General features: G+C 43.6%; 1 protein-coding gene across 13 annotated transcripts in view; it reads left to right on the forward strand.

The window, feature by feature from the left end:
• The first annotated feature begins 5,479 nt into the window (after window positions 1-5,479).
• BRSK2 (BR serine/threonine kinase 2) overlaps window positions 5,480-19,642 on the forward strand; it is a 493,899-nt gene continuing 479,736 nt past the window's right edge. For all 13 annotated transcript variants that reach the window (XR_007774500.1, XR_007774497.1, XR_007774499.1 and 10 more), the window contains exon 1: window positions 5,480-5,884. Coding sequence is in view for 9 of the 13 variants with exons in the window: in XM_050953680.1 (XP_050809637.1) it covers window positions 5,791-5,884 (94 nt within the window). In the remaining 4 variants the exon portion in view is untranslated. The remainder of the gene's footprint in view (window positions 5,885-19,642) is intronic.

Raw genomic sequence — 19,642 nt, forward strand, 5'->3', positions numbered from 1 at the left:
AGTGTCCAATTTGAATCCCATGTGCTGTCAGCGGAAGTGTCATGTACTAGATATGGTTACAGAGCTTTCATCCCAGACAGATACAAGACACGTGTCTTCCATGAGATCCTTTAATATGCCCCCTTAAGTATGGCTGAGCTAGTCTTAGGTAAGGTAAGTCGCACATGGCTCCACCTAGTGGCTGAATAGTATAGTACCGTTTGGCATTCCATTACAGACGTGGCAGGGATGGTGAAAGGAAGACTAGGAAAACCCCGGCTTGTATTAATAATACAAGCTGAAAATCCCTTCCATGTATAAATTAATAACAACAAACGCAGTGGCAGAAATTTACCTGGATCTGGCTTTAGCACTCAGGCGCAGCTCTAGGGATTTTGCCGCCCCAAGCACGGCAGGCAGGCTGCCTCCAGCGGTTTGCCTGCAGAGGGTCCACTGGTCCCGTGGCTTCGGCGGACCTCCTGCAGGCCGCAGGACCAGCGGACTCTCCGCAGGCAAACCGCGGAAGGCAGCCTTCCCGCTGCCCTCCCGGCGACCAGCAGAGCGCCCCCCGCTGCTTGCCACCTCAAGCACGCGCTTGGCATGCTGGGGCCTGGAGCCGCCGCGGTTAGCATTTACTCTGATGCTGGTTCTGCAGCAGGCTGCTCCAAACAGCTCTCTTGAGGGCAGACCTAGGTTGTGCAGTAGCCACTCTGGCAACATAACATGCACTACAGTGAGCTCAGTGCTCACTGCAGTTCTCAGAATTCCTCATAAAAGAGGCAGGAAGACAGGGAGTTCCCGAGGTGCCATTAGAATCTTTGACTTTGCTGTCATTTGTTTTCAGCTGCTTGATTTGCTGTTTGCATTGTACTGCTGTTCCAGTGAATCCCCAACACTGCTCAGATATAACTTGGTAGACATGATCATTTCTCATGCTCTTGCTGACATTGAAAGTTTTGCTTGCTTCGCACCACAGGTTCACCAGAATCTGGCTGTGTTCCTCTCTCCAACTAGCAGCACACCTGATGCAGGACTTCTTAGTCCTGGCCATAGCTAATACATGGGAGAGTTAACTGTGTTTCCAGTTGAGCACTCTGTATGGAAATGAAGGGCTAAATGCTGAGTAGTTGCATTTGAACCTGGAGGTTGTTTCTGGTCCCTGGAAAGCAAGTGGGAACAGAAGAGACTGAAGAGATGAGAAGCACAGCCCAGGGAATTATGGGATAGCATGGGCAAACTCTTCAGACCCACATTGGGTGACCTGGACTCGAGGAGCATCCACACTGAAAAATGCATGGGCTTTGACCCACATCACAGCAGGCTACAGCTCTGATTCATCCTCCTAGCAGGGTCTGTGAGCCAGAATTCAAAGGAGTTCCTGGCCCAAGTTAGATTGATTTCTGTGTGGTTAGAAGGGGGGCCTGGTCTTAAACCAGAGCCAGAGCACAGACTTAGTGTGCATGTAGACATACCCCAAGAGGCCATTGCAGCCAGGCATAATATAGAGCAGCACTGACATTGCTCTAGGTAGCACTGATGGCTCAATTGCTGACTGGATGGCTCCAACCACTTTGCACACCCGCCTTAGTTGTGCTGAATGCAGCTGAGGATCTAGCCTGGGTATTTAAAGTGAAGAACTATTGATGTATTCCTTCTGTCTATGCAGAACTAAAGTAAAACTTGCAACGCCTGATCTACTGTTGCCAGCTCATGATTTTTCCATGTTTTAATATATTTTATATTTTTCTTATATTCCTAGCTCCTGATGTCATGTAATTATTAGAATCTCAGCTTTTATTCTTGTTAAAGTACGTTTCTAGCCCTCATGGTTGTGGATAAAATATTGGAAATGTGAGCCCAAAAAACTCAAAATACAAAAAGCAAATAAAAAGAGCACAAACTGTACATTTCATTTTAAGGTTTTTTTATTTTTAAGGCAGTCTCAGGATTTTTTGGGTACTGCCTTTAAATTTTTAAATGCTTGTGGCTGATAGTATTGCTGGCTGCAGTGTGCATTGGGTCTTGTGTATAACCTGGATTAGATTTTTTATGGTCTAAAACTTACTTAAATTAGGAGTCCATGTAGCTGCAATTGTGTAAGAGAAGTGCAAACCCTGTCTGCCTCGGTGGATCAAATTATAGGGGATGAGATTCGCCCCCATCCAAACGCCATACACTTTCAGCTTGGAGACAACAGCCTTCCCCTTCATGACTTTGGGTGGGGAAGAAGAGGCAGTGGAGGGGTCAGAGAAGGGAGTACACAGGGCCAGTGCAACCATTTAGCCGACCTTGGCGGTCGCCTAGGGCACTGGGATTTGGGGGGCGCCATTTTCTTCGGCAGCGACCATGGCGGCTGGATCTTCGGCTTCCCGGTTGCCGCCGGCATTTAGGCAGAGGGACCTGGGGCCAGGGAGTGTGAGGATAGCCGCCTGCAGCAAGTAAGGGTGGGGGCAGCATGCAGGGGAACGCCTCGGCCCAGCTCACCCCTGCCCCGCCTCCTCCCCGAGCACGCCGTGGCTGCTTCACTTCTCCCGCCTCCCAGCTTGTGGCGCCTAAGCTGATTGGGAGGTGGGAGAAGTGAAGCATTGACAGCGTGCTCGGGGTGCTTGTGGTCGTGCGTGGAGCAGGGGTGAGCTGGGGCGGAGGGGGTGCCTCAGGGCGGAGGGGGAAAGCTGCCATGGGGGGGCCTCAGGGCAGGGGTACGGGGGGGTGCAAGGTGGAAGTTTTGCCTAGGCCATGAAACATCCTTGCACCAGCCCTGGGAGTACAGGCTGCTTGGGGCAGCCAAGGCTGAGAACGGCGGCCACCCTCCCACTGCTCCCTGCTGATCTGCTCTTGGGCTCAGTAGGCAGTGGAGGTGCCCCAGGAGCTCCCTGCCCACAGGCACCGCTCTGCCCTCCACCCCCTCCCCCTGGTCTGGGCTGCAGCTGTGACTCCTGTTGGTAGCTGGCTCCGCTCCTCCCACATCTGGGTCTCTCCCTGGCTGGCTCTGAGTGAGGGTGTGGGGAGCAGCAGGTCTCTGGCCCAGGCTGGAGGGAGGTGCTCTGGCTGGGGCAGTAGCTTCTCTTACCCTGCATCCCCCAGGTAGGGTTACAGAGACATGGGGGGCAGGGACAACAAGGGACACTGCTGTGGGAAGAGGGGCACGAACAAGGGAACATTACTGGGGGGGAGGGTGAAGGGGCAGGGGAAAAGGGGCACTGCTGTGAGGGAAGGGACAAGTGGGCAATGCTGTGGGGGGGAAGAGAAGGGGGTAGGAACAAGGGGCGCTGCTGTGCAGGGAGGGGGAAAGGGCACTGCTGTGGGGGGAGGGATAAGGGGGCAGCGACAAGGGGGCATTGCTGTGAGGGGAGGGGGAAGGGTCACTGCTGTGGGGGGAGGGATAAGGGGGCAGGGACAAAGAGGCACTGCTGTGGTGAAGAGGGGGAAGGGGCACTGCTGAGGGATGAGGGAGACAAGGTGCACTGCTGTGGGAGGAGGGATAAGGGGGCAGGGACAATGGGGCACTGCTGTGGAGGGAGGGAAAGGGGTCACAGGTATGCGGGGGCACTGGGAAGAAGGGACAGTTACTGGAGGACAGGCACTAAGAGGCAGCTGTGAGGGAAATTTGGGGAAAGGGAGAAGAGGGGAGGAAGTTTGGGGAAGAGTGAATGAGAGGCTTGGAGGTGAGGGAGAGAATGAGGTGAATTTGGGGACTGGGTGAAAAGGAACGAGTTCTTGGAGAGATAAGACTGGCATTTGGGGGAAGGAAAGTCTTGGGAGAAGGAGAGAAGTTACTGCAGGAGTTTGTGGGCAGTGGGGGAGCTTGGTAAGGTTTCACAGACTATGAAATCTGGAAGGGAGAGAGGAAAGGCGAAAGAGGAGAGACTTTGTGGAAGGTTGGAAACTCAACACACTGAAGGTTTCTGCAGCAGTATAGCACAATAGCTAGAACAAGGCAGCACCGTACAAAGAGAGGCAGGAGAAGGTCAAGGTAAGTGTTGAGGTCATGTTTTTTAGGGAGAAAGGAAATTATATTGGGACCTTTTGGGGGGTGCATTCAGATAGATAGCCTCAAAGTTTCTCTGTTCCTCCCCTCATCACTCTCCTGCAATTCTGAGGGCAAAATTACTCTATTGCCTAGTGCCTAAAACCAGTTTACACCATCTGTGGATGTGGTCCACAGAAGGACTCTTCCGTGGACTTTACACCCATTTATACGTAGGTGTTGGATGACTTACTATGAAGTACATTTCTCCTTTATGCATTATCTCCAACATTTTTAGTTTAAACAATATTTGTCTCTCCATGAGCCGTGAATAATGATGTAGTTAGTGACAATCTCTTTACTTATTGCTTTTTCTTCCTTTGTGAGTGAGGAGTCCTTGCTATGTGCAACACTTCTGCATGCATTCAGAGGAGGGTATTGAAAGCACGGTGCTGTCCAAGATGGACAATGGGGCCTACTGATGGAGAGAACGTAAATATGGGGGCTTGGGGTGAATTTCACTGGCGTTGAAAGGAGTTACCTTCATAGTCCTGGACGCTGAAGTCCTTTATATGGTCCTAAATCCACAAGGTACATAAGCATGTGTCTAACTTTAAGTACATAAGTAACCGCATTGACTTAACTGAGACTACTCATATGCTTAAAGTTACACACATGCTTAAGTACCTTGCTGAATCAAGGCACCTCTTTGCAGAACAGATACAGCACAGGCTGCAGAAGTACAAGCTTTCCCTATATTGCCCTGCACTTGTGTCACAGCCCTAGAGAGACCGCCTGCAGAGCTTAGAAGTTTCCCTGGTTCCAAGTTTCACCCTTGGCATTTCAGTTGTGATTACCAACAGAAGTACCAGTTATGCTGGATTTTTATTTATTTATTTATTTATTTATTTATTTATTTATTTGTCTGTATATTCAGTCCTACATGTTCCCCCATTGAAGTCCAAAACAAATCCTCCCGAGTTCATTGGGAGCCTGATTAGGCCCTGTTTCTATAATAGTCATTTTTTTCTGAAAGACTCCTTACCAAACAAAAAGAATAGAAATACTTCCCATAGAACTGAGATTCATAAATCTTACAAGTTTGTTTTCCGAAGTAGATTTCTTTCCTCATATAAATAATGCCATAACCTCGGCATTATTTTAATTATCGCTTTTGGTTGGTGAATTGCAGTGGCAGGTGCCTAGTGGGGGCTAATTTAGAGATAGACATGTCTATGTGTGTGCGTATGATTTTTAAAATAACTTTATCCCTATTTATCTTTAATTATTTTCCTTATCAATAGACTGATAGCCATAGGTTTATAGATATAGCCATTGATTATGATGCTCTGTATCAGACAGGGGCACCAACTGCTGCTGCTCCTGATGGAAAAGGAAAGGTAGTGGGAGGAGGAGGAGAGGGGAACTGAGTTCTTGCTGGAGATTGGCTGCCTGTAATGTCACTCACAACTCTGGGCCCCAGCTCTTCCGCTGCTCTAGCTCTGGCTCTCGCTTGAACAGCTCCTAGTGAGAACAAGGCGTGCAGAGCTCCAATCACCAGCATCATGCTCCTTGGGCTTGGATCCTAGATCCCCCTCGTTAAACACTGGTAATAGCTGCTCTGGCCTTCAGCATCCCACGCTGACAGACTGACAGAAAGAAAGAGGCAGAACAGGAAAAAGGAGGAAAAGAAAACCTGCAGCCAAGTGGACTAAAGCAGCAAAGAGCGAGGGGAAAAGGTGCTTTCCTTACACCGCTGCAAAGTGGGAATTTAAAGAACTGCAGAGAGAGAAATCCCAGCTCCCCGCCACACACACAGCGCAGAATTATAGCGCCAGGTAGAAATGACATCAACGGGGAAAGAAGGCAGCGGAGCTCAACATGCACAATATGTTGGACCCTATCGCCTGGAGAAAACCTTGGGCAAGGGACAGACAGGTTGGTTCCTTTGCAGCAGCCGCACTAGGGATAAGGTGCGGTAGCAGCTGATGGGGATGGGAGATGTGAGGGACTCTGGGTTTTCGCTTTGGCTGCTGCAGTGGAGAGACTATTTCTGATGGATTTTTGCCTTTATTTCCTGTTTTTATACATATCTATCTATCTATCTATCTATCTATCTATCTATATATATGTATATATATATATTTTAAAAAGCATAGGTTGCCTTGTGTGCATCACTCTTGCTAACCGGTGTTGTTCTGGTGACTGTCAAAGTGCATGCAGAGGAAAACGGGGATGCCCTGCTGCTGGTAAATTTCATGTCCGTTACTTCACTGCCCCACTTTACTTCCTTTTTCTTTTTAATCAAATTAAATTGAAATGAGAGGTGCACTGTGTATACTGGAGAGGAGAAGGAGAAGGACGTGATGGGGAGGCGGGGGAGTCACCAGCAGTATTTCATGACATCATGATTGAAAAGGGTGTAGTCCTTAAGGTGCAGTTGGTGGGAGAGAATATGCACAGTACAGTCTATGGCACTGGCTGCTGTGGCTATTTGGAAAATATTAATGGATGGTGTTCTTTGGTATGTTTTTGTGTGGCATAGTTTGAATTTAAAAATAAAAAAGTGGTCAGCAGCAGAATTCACTCTAGCGGTTTGAGGTTTTTATTTATTTATTTTCCAAAAGCCTCTGCTTGTGAAACTGGCCCCCATCAGATTTCCCTGAAAGGAACAATGGTAAGAAATATTAAGAGGAAATGTAGTGAGAGAATTAGCAGAGCAGGTGCTTGTGCCCTGCGTGGCATAATTAGATCTCCTAAATGCATTCAAGATTGTGACTCGCTGGTTGCCTGCCTGGATGTTATATTTACTTCAAGGGCAGGAGAGCAGTAATTGGAAAGAAGAGTGGTTAAAAAAAAATCCCAAAAGCCTTTCCCATTTTTATGTTCTTTTTTAGTAACAGGTGCAATGAGCAATGGAGTCTGGCAAATTGATTTGGTCGGGGGACCCCCAAAAGTGGATTGAATCTCCAGGTTATAATTTAGAAGGGAGGGTTGGTGGAATCAGCCATAGGGGGCTTCTTTGGGCTTGTGGGTGTTAAGTGTTGTTCATTATGGTGGGACAATAAAACATGATGCATTGTGTTTTTTAAAAACCCAGCCAAGCTTTGCCCATCTGTTGTCTAAAGGATTTAATAGGCGTTTCCATCCCCAGCTGCTGCCTCTGCTCTGCCTGCTTCCTCACTGCCCTGCATGGCAGCAGCTCTGCAGTCTGCAATTTTCTTAGGGACACAGTCAAAATCCAGATCTTTCTCTGTAAGGAGAAATGCTCTTCTGAGATGATTGATTGTGACCCCCCCCCTTCATTCTTCTCCTCTCCACAAACCCCATGGCAACCATTGGAATATATGGATGGGATGTGAGCATCATATAGTCTTGAAATGAAAGTGACTTTTATTTTATTTTCCCCTCTAAACCTTTAAAATAATACAACTGCTGAAGGTATCTATCTTTTTTTTTTTTGGACATTACCTTTATTCTTCATATTACTGAATGAACTCATATCTCTCCAGATGTAGTTTCCATAAAATCCGTCCTGATGATGATGATAAAAATACCCCACCAAAAAATTGCAGTGTCTTGGTGATAAATCCGTATCCTGTTTCCATCGCTAATCTCTTGCTGGGCACTCTAGCTAATCATAAAACCAACCCTAGATATACACATTCATTTTCTATCTTCATCACCATTTCTTTCTTCCTCATCTTCTCGGCAGCACCCCCGCCCCCCAATATATAGATATAAAATTGCATCTGAGATTCCTGCACATTAATCCTTATGCTCCAAATCACGTAACCTTATATTATGGTCCTAAAGGGTTATCTGCAGCTTTGGTTATTTTTTTTCTCCCTTGATAATCTTCCTATCTTCCTCCTAAGTGATTAGAGAGAGGGAGAGAGAGAGACAGGCAGGCAAGCAGCAGGGTAGGAGGGGAGAGTGTATGTTTTCAGGGTTGTTGCTTTTGGGCTCTGCAGTTATTTGCCCAACTGGACTAGCAGGAAAGTTGCCTTTTACAATTTTACACTATAGCAAATCTATAGAGACAGGTCTCTGCTTTGTGCAGGCATGTGTGTGCAAACAGCAAACACACTATATGCACTGTTTCTGGGAAGATGGAGGGATAAAGCTTAAAAGTAGCTGATGCCAGCCTCTGTCTTCCTTACCTTATCCACGCTTGATATAGATAATGCACGGAGGAGAAATCTGAATTGGTGTTAAATGTACATAGTTAAACACGGGAAAGATGTTTTCTGGTCTTCTGCATTTTCTGTTCTAATCAGATTCGGGAATGTGCAGAATTGCAGGTGTGCATGTAGCCCTCACCCTGCTAACTTGATGGCTGATGGGGAACCTGCAGCATTTTTGTGAGATGACAACAGTGCAGTGTGAGGACCTGATTGACCACTGCGATTTACTAGTGTAACTCCATTGAATTTGATGGAGTAACACTGTAGTGAATCAGGCTGTGATCATTTCTTTAGCTCATCTGAGGAGTTTAAGGCTCAGAAGGTTAGGAAGTAAAGGCTTGTTTGGTTGCGTGGTGTGTGTGTGTGTGTTTTGTTTTATTTTTGAAAGAAACTCTGGCAAAACATACTTACTAGCAGAAGGAAAATATGCAGTCCTGTTATACCACGTCCTTTACTTTCTTCATTGATCTTCACATCACTCATTTTTCTTTTAAGTGAAAGAATACTTCACCCTAAAGTTATTTCAGATACGTGGCTCTTGCTTCTCTCCCAATTGTATTAAATATTATACAAACCTCTTAGTAGCTCTCACCTGCCTTGCATTCAGATTGGATAATTTTTAAGATCAAAGGAAGAGGAATAAGGGAGGGCGTCAAGTACAGAATCTGCCCCAGTTCATGGCAAACTTACAAAGGATGCTATGAAAGGGGAGCTTTCATGTTCATCTGAACTCCAAATGGCACGTTTCAGCCCTCCATGTTGTGATAGCAGATTTCCTTCTCAATATCTGCGAAAGAGAAATGTTTACCAACAAGAACTTGCTGGTTCCTGCAAAGAGGTCCAGATACTGTGCTTGTGATGTCAGTGGAAGCTGGTGACATCTAGTAATGGGGAGGGAGTTGGCAAAACTGACATTGAGAAGTGGGTTCAGATCCAGTTCAAAATGCTGGCTAAAGATCGTGCTGATTTTGATTTAAAGAAGGATAGGCAAAGCCTGCCCTGAGGAGTTGACAGTATGGGACATCAGGCTTTCTGAGAATGACTAATGTCACAAAGAGAGGATTAAGGCCAGTTAGTTTGGAAAGCAAGAAAGGAAGGTTCAGCACAATGCTGAAAAATGTTTGCACTCCAATAATACTGGGAGTGGGACAACGGCTACAAAAAGAAATTCTTAATAATTCACCACAAGAATTCTACATGTGAATAATTTGGGGGGCCATAGTAAGACAATTGCCCTTTTGTTGTTGTATTCAATTCAGAGTATCTCTGCCATTGTTTCCGGCAACTGGTCTAGTAGCTCATGGAATCTGTATTAGGAGGGAACAAGAATATAAGAAGCAGTGTAATAATTTAATTACCACACTCATAATATTTTATTATAAGGAAATGTCATTGTAAAAGATGACAATAAAGGATATATAAAGGTGTCTATGAAGGGGTTGGTTTATGTAAATTTCATTGAATTACACTGTACTGCAGTTAATTATCCTAGTTTTTCACTGTAATTAACAGTAATGAGCAAAAAGGATGTTCTTTGTGTTACAATAACACACCAGGAGATGCTATGCTTAGAAGACAGATTGGATGTGAACACTAAGAAGAGATTCAAGTTTATTATTCAGATTAAACAGAGGCTGCTATCCATTTGCCACTAATTCTGTGTGAAATCAACTTTTCATGTATTCCTGACACTTTTTTTTTTAATTCCAGGAATATATTTTGTTTGTGAGTTTTCTTTTGCCCTTGTTAACCTCTATGTTTCCCTTGAAACCCTCTACAGTAATTCAGATTGACTGTAGTGAATTTTTATTAGTGAAGGCAGAGATGAGGAATTGAAGTATTCCTTGCTAAGTGCTTCAGCATTTCAGTGGATCTTTCTGCATTCTCATTTAAAGGCCAACTTTTACACTTCAGTACTATTTTTGTTTGTTTGCCCTGGCACCAAATGACAGCACAGTTCACATTTCTGAAATGCTCCTTTCTCTGCAAGCAAAGCAACACTGTCCTGTGTTGGAATTTAGTCTTTGATCAAGTTTCTTTGAAAGCAAAGAGCGTAACATTGCAAATCCATTTGGTATCACTCACACAACTTCTCTGATATTTGCAGGCATTCCATACACATAATTCCAATTGAAGCCAATGGCAGTTCTGCATTTAGAGAGCTTGCATGATGAGCCTTCCATATTGAGAGGGTGCACTCTGTTGTATATAAAGTGTAACAACTTGTACATGTAACGCAGTACATATACCAGCTAATCAATCATATACTGGTATGATATTGAGCTGTATAGCTGTAGAATCATGATCCTGCTGCTTTTTCTGATTGTATAAACGTATGTATCATCAGTGTTATCCATACTGTCATGAATAGTTTTACAGATTGTAGGGGTCAGACCCACAGATGGCGTAAACTGGCATGGCTCCATTGAATTTGGTGACCCTGACCTACACCAGCTGAGGATCTGGCCAGAGAGATGTAAATCATTTGAAGTTACCATTCAGACCTGTTTTCCCCAAATACATGCAAGTTCCCTTTATATTTTTAAACACATTTCTTACGTGGTTTTTAATTAGAGAGGCTATCTTGATAGCAATAAGTCTTATCTGAATCTGCATACCTTCCAGTGATAACCTGTTAGGACATCTTTCACTTAAGAGGTGAACTAATTAGTAATCACACAATCGGAAGTATAATATTGGAAACAGTGTCTCAGGCAATGGAGGTTTTACAAGCACAAGTTTTTAATGAAATGTTGCTAAGAAATGTTGACATCAGAGTCAATTATATATGGCTGGACCCTCAATGTTAAATACGGTTGGAAAGGAGGTCGTTATACAATAAGGGTAGAATTTTCAAAAAACTGCCATTGATTTTCAGTGACTCGGCCTTTGGGTATCCAATGTGAGATACCTCCAATCTGATTTTCAGAGAAGCTGAGGCTCTACAGCTCTGATTGAAATGAGTACTACCATGTTAAGTAGATCTGAAAAACAGGTCTTTTGAAAGTTTTGTGTTAAAACTATTCTAGGAAACACCTCTTTGCCAAGTTTAGTGAAAATGATAGGTAAAAGAGGTCTAATTTAGGTCCTGATCCTGCAATGTGCTACATGCAAATGGACTCCTATATGCTCTGCACGAGCATAGGGGTCTGACTGCACAAAGCACATTGCCAAATCAAGGCCTTATGACATAATCTTATTTCCAACAAAATTAATGGCATAACTGCCATTGAATTTAGTGGGAATAGAGCAGGCTCTTAATGGATTTGTAAAGTGGCAACTAGTCTTTTGCCCAAGAGTTGTTAAAATGCAGATACGCTGTCAAACAAGTGGGATTATATGACCATTTTTATATCTAAATCTCAAACCTCACCAGGTGCTGCTGTATTCTACAAATACCATTTTCATGCTGCTCAAACAGCTTCCTCCTTTCCATCCCCACTCTAATGACATTTAGTGTCACTATGGTGGGGAAGACTATACATTAGAATGACGAAGGATGTTGGAGAAATTAAAAATATTTCTCAGTAGAATTTATCTCTGGAGGGAAATTATTTCTGATCTACAGACAACTTGTGGCTCCGCTGGAAGAACCAGTGTAGTATTTTAAATGTGTCCTTACAACTGCTTTTGTATATTATGATGTCCTCACCAGCCAGTGAATGTTCTGGATTCCTGAAGACCCTGAAACCCTTTATAGTATAGCATACATCTATTTCATACAGCATCTTCCAGGCACACTGTAATGCTGGATGCTTTACAGAAGTAAATAATAGATGCACTGTTTGAAATAATAATAATAATCAATAACATAAAAAAGAGCAGAGAGAAATGAAGCGGTATGGACAAAGGAGAAAAAATGGTTTTCACGTGAAATTTGATCCAGCTCCTGTTGAAATCAAATGAAGTATTTTCATTGACTTCTAGTGGGAGCTGGATTTGGTACAGAATGAGGAGGATGCAGTATGGGCCATTCCAGAGGAATGAAGCTGCAAAGAAAGCTCTTGCATTGACAGTACTGTGATTGCGTAAAGGGGTAGAGAATAAGTTATTTGGTGAACGGAGGGACCGAGGAAGGGAATGAAGCGAGACAGAGGTTTGTGCAAGAGTTTTAAAAATGAGGAGACTAAATTTGAATCGAATCCTGAAATGCACGGGGAACGAATGTAGCTGTTGGGGGTTATTTCTTGGTATGTTTGAGACTGCGAGCAGCAGATTCTGCACATGCTACAGCAAATCTAGGACTTGCTTCCAATGAGAAGAGATGGAAACATGGATGACGAATTGAGCAGAGGGGGACTCAAGGCAGGGGCATACATGGTTGATATTACAGGGGTGAATTTGTAGACATTAATTTTGGGGAGCTTCATTGTGTGCTGCTCTTTGAATGCATAGTCAGTTTATAGGAATAGAAACTGCTTCTGCTCCCACTGAAGTCCACTGATGCAAGATATGATGTCAGTCAACTTCAACAGGAACAGGATTAAGCCCACTATAATAGGTAAGGGTCAAACCTTTTACTTCTCTAAGAAACTTCATAATGGAACAACCATCAGAAGTGCGGTTTTTTGTTACAAACAATGCAAGGGCGTTAACAGTCTTAAAAGATACAACTGTTCATTTTGTTTGTGGGAAAGTGCCAGAGTAGTTCAGCTTTTCAGTTCTCATACATAGAATCATAGAACTGGAAGGGGCCTTGAGAAGCTGAATAGCCCAGTCCCCTGAAATCAAGGCAGGACGAAGTATTATCCATTCTAGACCATCCCTGACGGGTGTTTGTCCAACCTGCTCTTAAAAATCCCCAATGATGGAGATTCCACAGCCTCCGTAGGCAATTTATTCCAGTGCTTAACCATCTGACAGGAAGTTTTTCCTAATGTCCAACCTAAACCGCCCTTGCTGCAATTTAAGTCCATTGCTTCTGGTCCTATCCTCAGAGGTTAACAAGAACAATTTTTCGCCCTCCTCCTTGTAACAACTTTTTATGTACTTGAAAATTGTTATCATGTCCCCTCTCGGTCTTTTCTTCTCCAGACTAAACATGAGTTTAGTCCATGAGACAACACTCTTCTATCACAAGATTTAGTGAAGCAAATAATTCATTACAAATAATTTGTTTAATGAATGTAGTCTGCCTTCTTCTGGAATGTCCATGAGCAGATTACAGTTTCCTCAAAGTAATTTGTCATTTCAGTTTATTTGACAAATGTTTATTTTGATTCTCCCCCACCCCGCAAATGGATTGAGCCTGCTTAATCAATAATCAAAGAATTGAGTTGTGCTCTTGAAGTTGGATGCAATCCGTCAGCTACGTTACAGAGTACTGTTCTGTTCCCTGGTTGGATGATTGTGCGAGCATTTCCAGCATGAATATTTGCATGTGCAAACATAAAATTTGGTTTCCTGAACACAGTTTCAAGAGTTGTTTCCCATAAAAATATGTGTGAGTATGACTCATATGATCCAATGTTTGCAGAAAACAAATACAAAAGGGTCACAAATGTGATCAAATCAAATTCACTTAAAAATTCAAGTGAATATTCACAGAACATTTTTACATTATTCACCCAGCTCCATTGGCATGTATCATGAACAGTATATATGACTTTTATATAATGATGAGCTGCAAAAGTTTTATTTGTTTTTATTTTAAATCTGTTTACATACCCAAATCACTATGGGTGAAATTCACTCCTGTGCAGAAGTCTAGCACAAGACCTATGCAACCACCAAAGTCCTACTTAATTCCTCAAGATTGGGTTTCAGTGAATATTAATTTGAGCATAGGACTTGTGCTGGCCATCTATGTAGGGACAAATTACACTATAACAGAGCACAGTGTATATAAAGAGTTATTTCTAAATATTCTTACATATTATTATTTAGTGCTATTTTTGTTACTGTAGCACTCAGAGGCCCCTTTGTACAAATTCATAGGAAGATGCAATCTCCGTCTGAAATAACTTACAGTATCATTTAATTTTTTAAAACAAAATATTTGAAAATGAATTCCCTCTTCACGTATGCACCAAGTTCTGGATCCTGAATTTTTGTCTGTGACAGCTGATAATACCACAAAGCCTATAAACAAAGAAAGCAGCAAAAGAATATATTCCGTTCAGGTGCTGATGAAGTTGTTGGTTTTTGAAGGGGAAACTTAGGATAGTGAGTGGAGGAGGAAATAAAAATTACTATATGTTTATATTTAAAAGCTAAGCTAAGCACAGGGCATGATTCTTATGTAGACTGGGGAGTTTTGTGGTTCTCTGGCAGAAACCATCCCTAAAGTCGGCCACGCCAGCCACTGGATGCTTCTCTTACTGTAGGGAGATGTTCAGGTGGTGTAGAGCCACCACAGTAGCTCCTAAAGGGTCACTTCCAGCTATCAATGTATAAAAGCACGATTTAGGGAAAGGGCATATAGCTGGTGCTCCCCTTATACCTGATTGACCCCCAGTTGCCATAAAAGCTTCTGGGCCATTGCCAGCCAGCATAAATTAGAGTAGCCCCAGGGTTGCTCTGAGTTAGGACAAGTCCCGCATCTGAACTCAAAATTGGGGAAGCACAAAGGTGCCTAAAAGCCACCTTTTTACATACATGCCTACCCCAAGGTGCAACAAGCATTCCTTAGCTTAGGATCTGGCTCATACTGTTACAGATATGGTACAGATCCAGAAAAAAAGTCTCCACTACTTTGTATTTCACCTTTAAATCCTTATTTTAAGTTTTTATGGGATTATTCCTCAGTATAATTACCTATGGGTGAATGTTAGATAAGAAATTAGAGAGGAATCTGTTGCCTCATTAATCGCTGGTTTGATAATGAGAGTCTGGTAGTTTGCATTCTGATGATTAACTTGGAGGGGATTTTTGCTGTTACCAACCATACTCCAAGATTTGTAACATTTAGAGATTCTGGTTGAGTTGTTGGCAAAACAGCATCTTAATAAGGTAACTCTGTGTGTGTGTTTTTAAATTTTTTTTTATCTAATCCAAACTATATATTGGGATTATAGGTATGGTTGTGTTTGAATTGAAGTGTTTGCCTTTTTTTTTTTTTTTTTTTTTTTTTTTTTACTTTTCAGAGGTTGGTGGGAAACAGTTTTCAGGCATCCATTCAGTAAGTGCTTTTCTAGCTGCCTGTACAATTTATCAACAACGTGCTCTCTTGTTTCCTGAGGCGCTTGTGATTTGTTTCACTACTGTTTTGCAGTCCCAGCTTTCTGGGGAGACAAAAAATATCTGTATGGTTGTGCGTTTTCAGTAATGTTTTACAAACGTATTAACAGCCATTGTTTCCACAGAGTCATTCCCGTGTGGTTGCATAGGGCCCTACAGGCCATAAACTCAGTCCTCCAGCCAACATGCCATTAAAAGTACAAATTATGAAGGAGCTGGTCTCAGGTGGTGGGGAGTGAGCTGGATTGGGCCACAAATGTCCTACTTTTAAGAGGCACTGAGAAACCTACTGCTAGCTCCGTATATCCTAATCTGCCAGGAGATGGATTCGGGTGCTCTGACTGGCGAGTGATATGATCGTTCTGTGCTGAACCTTAATTTGGACCCAGGGGTAACTCTAGGTATGATTCTGCTGCTCCTGCTCTTCTTTCATCCAATTCCTCTCCCCCCATTCAATGTATGGCCAAGAATATAGATGTATTTCTAGCCAGGTGCACTGCTGATGATGCCCCACAAAAAGACGATCAGGGAGGGATTCAGAGAAAATCGCATGGGCATTGCTCTCCTGCGACCTTGCCAAGTCTGATGGCATCACCTTCAGCGTCAGTCAGAGCTAGGGTGACCAGACAGCAAATGTGAAAAATTGGGATGGGGTGCGGGGTAATAGGAGACTATATAAGAAAAAGACCCAAAAATCAGGACTGTCCCTATAAAATCGGGACATCTGGTCACCCTAGTCAGAGCTTCTCCAGCGGGAAGAATCTCAAGGCCGCTTCTGAATTTGGAGCTCCCACATACCAGCTCTGCCTGTTAGCACCAAAACACAGGCCTGCTTATGAATCATAGTTATCTTTGAGATAACCCAGGGAAATATATTTTGTTGCTTGGTCCAGAAAAAACTTCTTTCAAGATATCCCAACCTATTAAACTTGCAAGGTGAAATTGGCAGATGACTGCACTTACGAAGAGCAGCGTATTGCAGTTAAATCAAGTAATAATAGTAAAAAAGTATAAGCAGCAAGGAAAAGTTGACTTCAGCTTCCAGGCTTTTTAATGAGATGAAATTGACCCATATGCAAGAAGCCAGCACAGCACCTGCGGCCTGCTTAAGCCTTCCAGTTAGGGCGTACATTGCTTATAGGTACTGTTTTGGCCATTTGCACCAAGTGAATTTCACCCACGGGAAGTCCCTCAATATCCTTGGGCCAACTTATCCCTGGGGTAACTCCACTGAAGGATACATTTGGCCCTGTGAGTTTACCAGCCTAGTTTTTTTCAGCTCTCCCAACATTTTCATCTGAAATTCATTTGTCGCTTTTAAGCCATGGGGTCCTGAGTACTTGGTCCTCACTGAAGACCTAATTCTGCTCCCATTAAATTTGGGATGTTTTTGCCGCTAACTTCACTGGGAACTGAATTGGCCCCTCTTTTTCCTCAGGTTCATTGCTCCCAAGTCTATGTACTCCTGGGGGAATGGACCAGGGGGTGGAACCATGTTTGGCTTTTTCCATCATTGCTGCTTCACACAGCAAAGCTGATGAAGGCCTAAAGAAGAAAGACCTCTCTAGAATCTTCAGAAGACATTATGGTTTCAGGTGCCACCGTCGTCTTCTAACCACCATGCAATCACCGATGGAATCATCTGTACTAGGGCAGGTAGAAACTTGCAGAGAGCAAGGATTCAGTTGGAGAGAGATTAGAGAAATAGTGGACAGTCAGGGGAATCTTGGGTTCTATTTCCAGCTCAAGTACTAAACTACTGTGACCTTGGGCAAGTCACTTCACCTCTCTATGTCTTTGTTTCCTCTCTTGCCCTCTGTCTTGTCTATTTAGATTATAAACTCTTCAGATGAGGACTGTCTCTTTCTGTGTGTATGTAAAGTGCCTAACATAGTGAGGCCCAGATCTCAATGGAGACCTCTTTGTGCTGCAATAATACAAATCATTAATAAAGCTAAAGTTGTAGTAAATCGTATAGCTGCTCTAAATTGCATCTGGTTACAAAGGCCACACACAAGGAGCTGTTCTGGCAAATGAGGACTAATGCAGCAAGTCTTTTTAGGAAGTCTCCCACACCCTGGTCATGCCCCATATGGCAAATCTGGGAAGAAAGAATGGTCTAGAGCCATGTGGGGATTCCCCAATGCTTGGGGAATCTCCAACCAACCATCTAAGCTGGATTTCTTCCTACTTTGTGCTGCCAGAGAAGTATAAAGCAAGTGGAATGGAGGCCAGGATCTAGCCTTGTATGTTTGCAAACTGAGGGCTGATCTACATGATGCACTAGTCTGCACTAGAGAGGTGTAAATTCTAGTGTGTATTAGTGTGTTGTGAACTAACTAGCTTGAGTGTAGCAGGGTGACATTAATGCACACTAGTGAACTTCTTGTGCACATCAGCAGGGTCCATACAGGCCAGTTGGTGAGCAATATGTTAGTGCCCACTGGAATTTACACTTCTCTAATGTGGACTAATTGTGTAGACAAGCCCTGAGTCTCTGTCATGGGGGAGACAGGAAGAAAGGCAGCTCTTTCTGTGCTTTCACTATGCCTACATTTGGATACAGTGGCATTATCTTCAGTAGGCCTTTCCTGCACAAGGCCATGAGAGAAGATTGAGATCTCTGTTGTGTGTTCTCTATGCATGTCTGTGTAATAATGGTCACCAAAGACAAAGCTGAGCATTATATTCAGACTTGGCATTGACACAAGCGCCCTAGCTGAGTTAAACACAGGCATTTGTTTTGCTGGAAAGGCATGGCCATGAGTTGCATAGCTTTTGGGAATCCTTATGCTCTGCAGTGCACAGCAGCTGTAAACAGGATTCCTCTCATTTGCTTTTCAAAGCATAGTTTACATCTAAATATTAAAAAAAAAAGAAAGAAAGGTCTAGATCCTCAGCTATTGTAAATCGGGGAAGCACCTTTGACATCAGTGCTAATTTATACCAGTGGGAGATCTGACCCAGGGTTTCTGGTTTCTATAGCTTATTTCACTCCTTGTATTTGTGCAATTCCATCTTTGTCACTGATTGATTAGGTAGGCCAAGTTCTCTTGTTAGTTACACCAGTACAGCCCTAGTGACTGAAAGGGGCTTAGAACAATTTATGAGAGGAGAATTTGGCCCATAAACACATTTCTTGGTGATATCAGACGCAGACTGCTGGCCATGATCTAGTTAAGAGAAGCCCAGATTTGCATCTTGTTTCCTCTGCAGTGAAGAAATTATTGAGAGATTGATGTCCCTCCATGCCCCCAAAGCTCATGGATGCACTTAAAGTCTGTGCTTAACTATGAGTCCAATAAAGAAGAGCAGACATAGCAAGTAATAATATAACAGAATTGCTGTTACAATATTCTATCACACTTCTTCTACAGTGAAGCCTCCTGACAAGTCTGCGCTAGACATTGTTGTGTGAAATTGCCTGCTGTTGATCAAGCAACATTGCTGTTTCATGAGTGGTAGCAATAGTGGGAGCGCTAGAGCAAATAGGGCATGGCTGTTCTCACTGCCATGCTGACTAACTTTGTTCAGCACACACCTAGGTGATACTGTGGCAAAAGTGCTAGTGGTTAACTAAGCCATGGCTTTACTACTCCTTCCACCATTGGTTCAGATCCCCCTGAGGTAGCAAACTCTGTGCTCTCAAACTCCTGTTGAGTTAAGAGATATTAGAGGGCAATCACAATTGTCCTATGACACTGCACACACAGGATTTTAGGTAACTATTTGGGGGAGGGCAGCGGTAGCATTGGTACTGGGCAGGCTCTACTCCTCTCTTGGCCCACAGCTGGAAGGCAATGTAGTCTGGCAGAACCAACACATGATTGGGAGTTAGAAGGTTTCAGAGTTCTAACCCTGGCTCTGCTACTGACTCACTGTGGCCTTGGGCAAGTTATTTCAGCTTTCTCCCTTGGTTTCCCCAGCTGTAAAATTGAGATGATAATCACAGGCGTAGTTTGACTTCTGTATTTGTGGGGGGGGGGGCAGCTCCAGTCAGGCCAATGGGGCCATGCAGAGGGGGGGCAAATTCTGTGCCTGACCAATGCTTGCTGTTTGGGGCCGGGGGCAATACCTCCTTGCTTCCAAAACTATGCCCATGATTTACCCACCTACTTCAGTGACATTTTGGGGATTAGTTAATATAGTGATTTGAACATACAAAGCACTATGGAAATGTAATAAGTATTTTGCAGTTTGTGGGTTAGCCTTGGTTTTTTGATCCAATTGGTCCAGTCTCTCGGCTAGTGTTAATATCTGGGTAGCTTCATTGGTTTACACCAACTGAGGATCTAGACTATTTCTTCTTTTCCAGGTGAACTTACTTTCT

Source organism: Gopherus flavomarginatus, chromosome 5, assembly GCF_025201925.1.
Source record: "Gopherus flavomarginatus isolate rGopFla2 chromosome 5, rGopFla2.mat.asm, whole genome shotgun sequence".
NCBI classification, from domain to species: domain Eukaryota; kingdom Metazoa; phylum Chordata; order Testudines; family Testudinidae; genus Gopherus; species Gopherus flavomarginatus.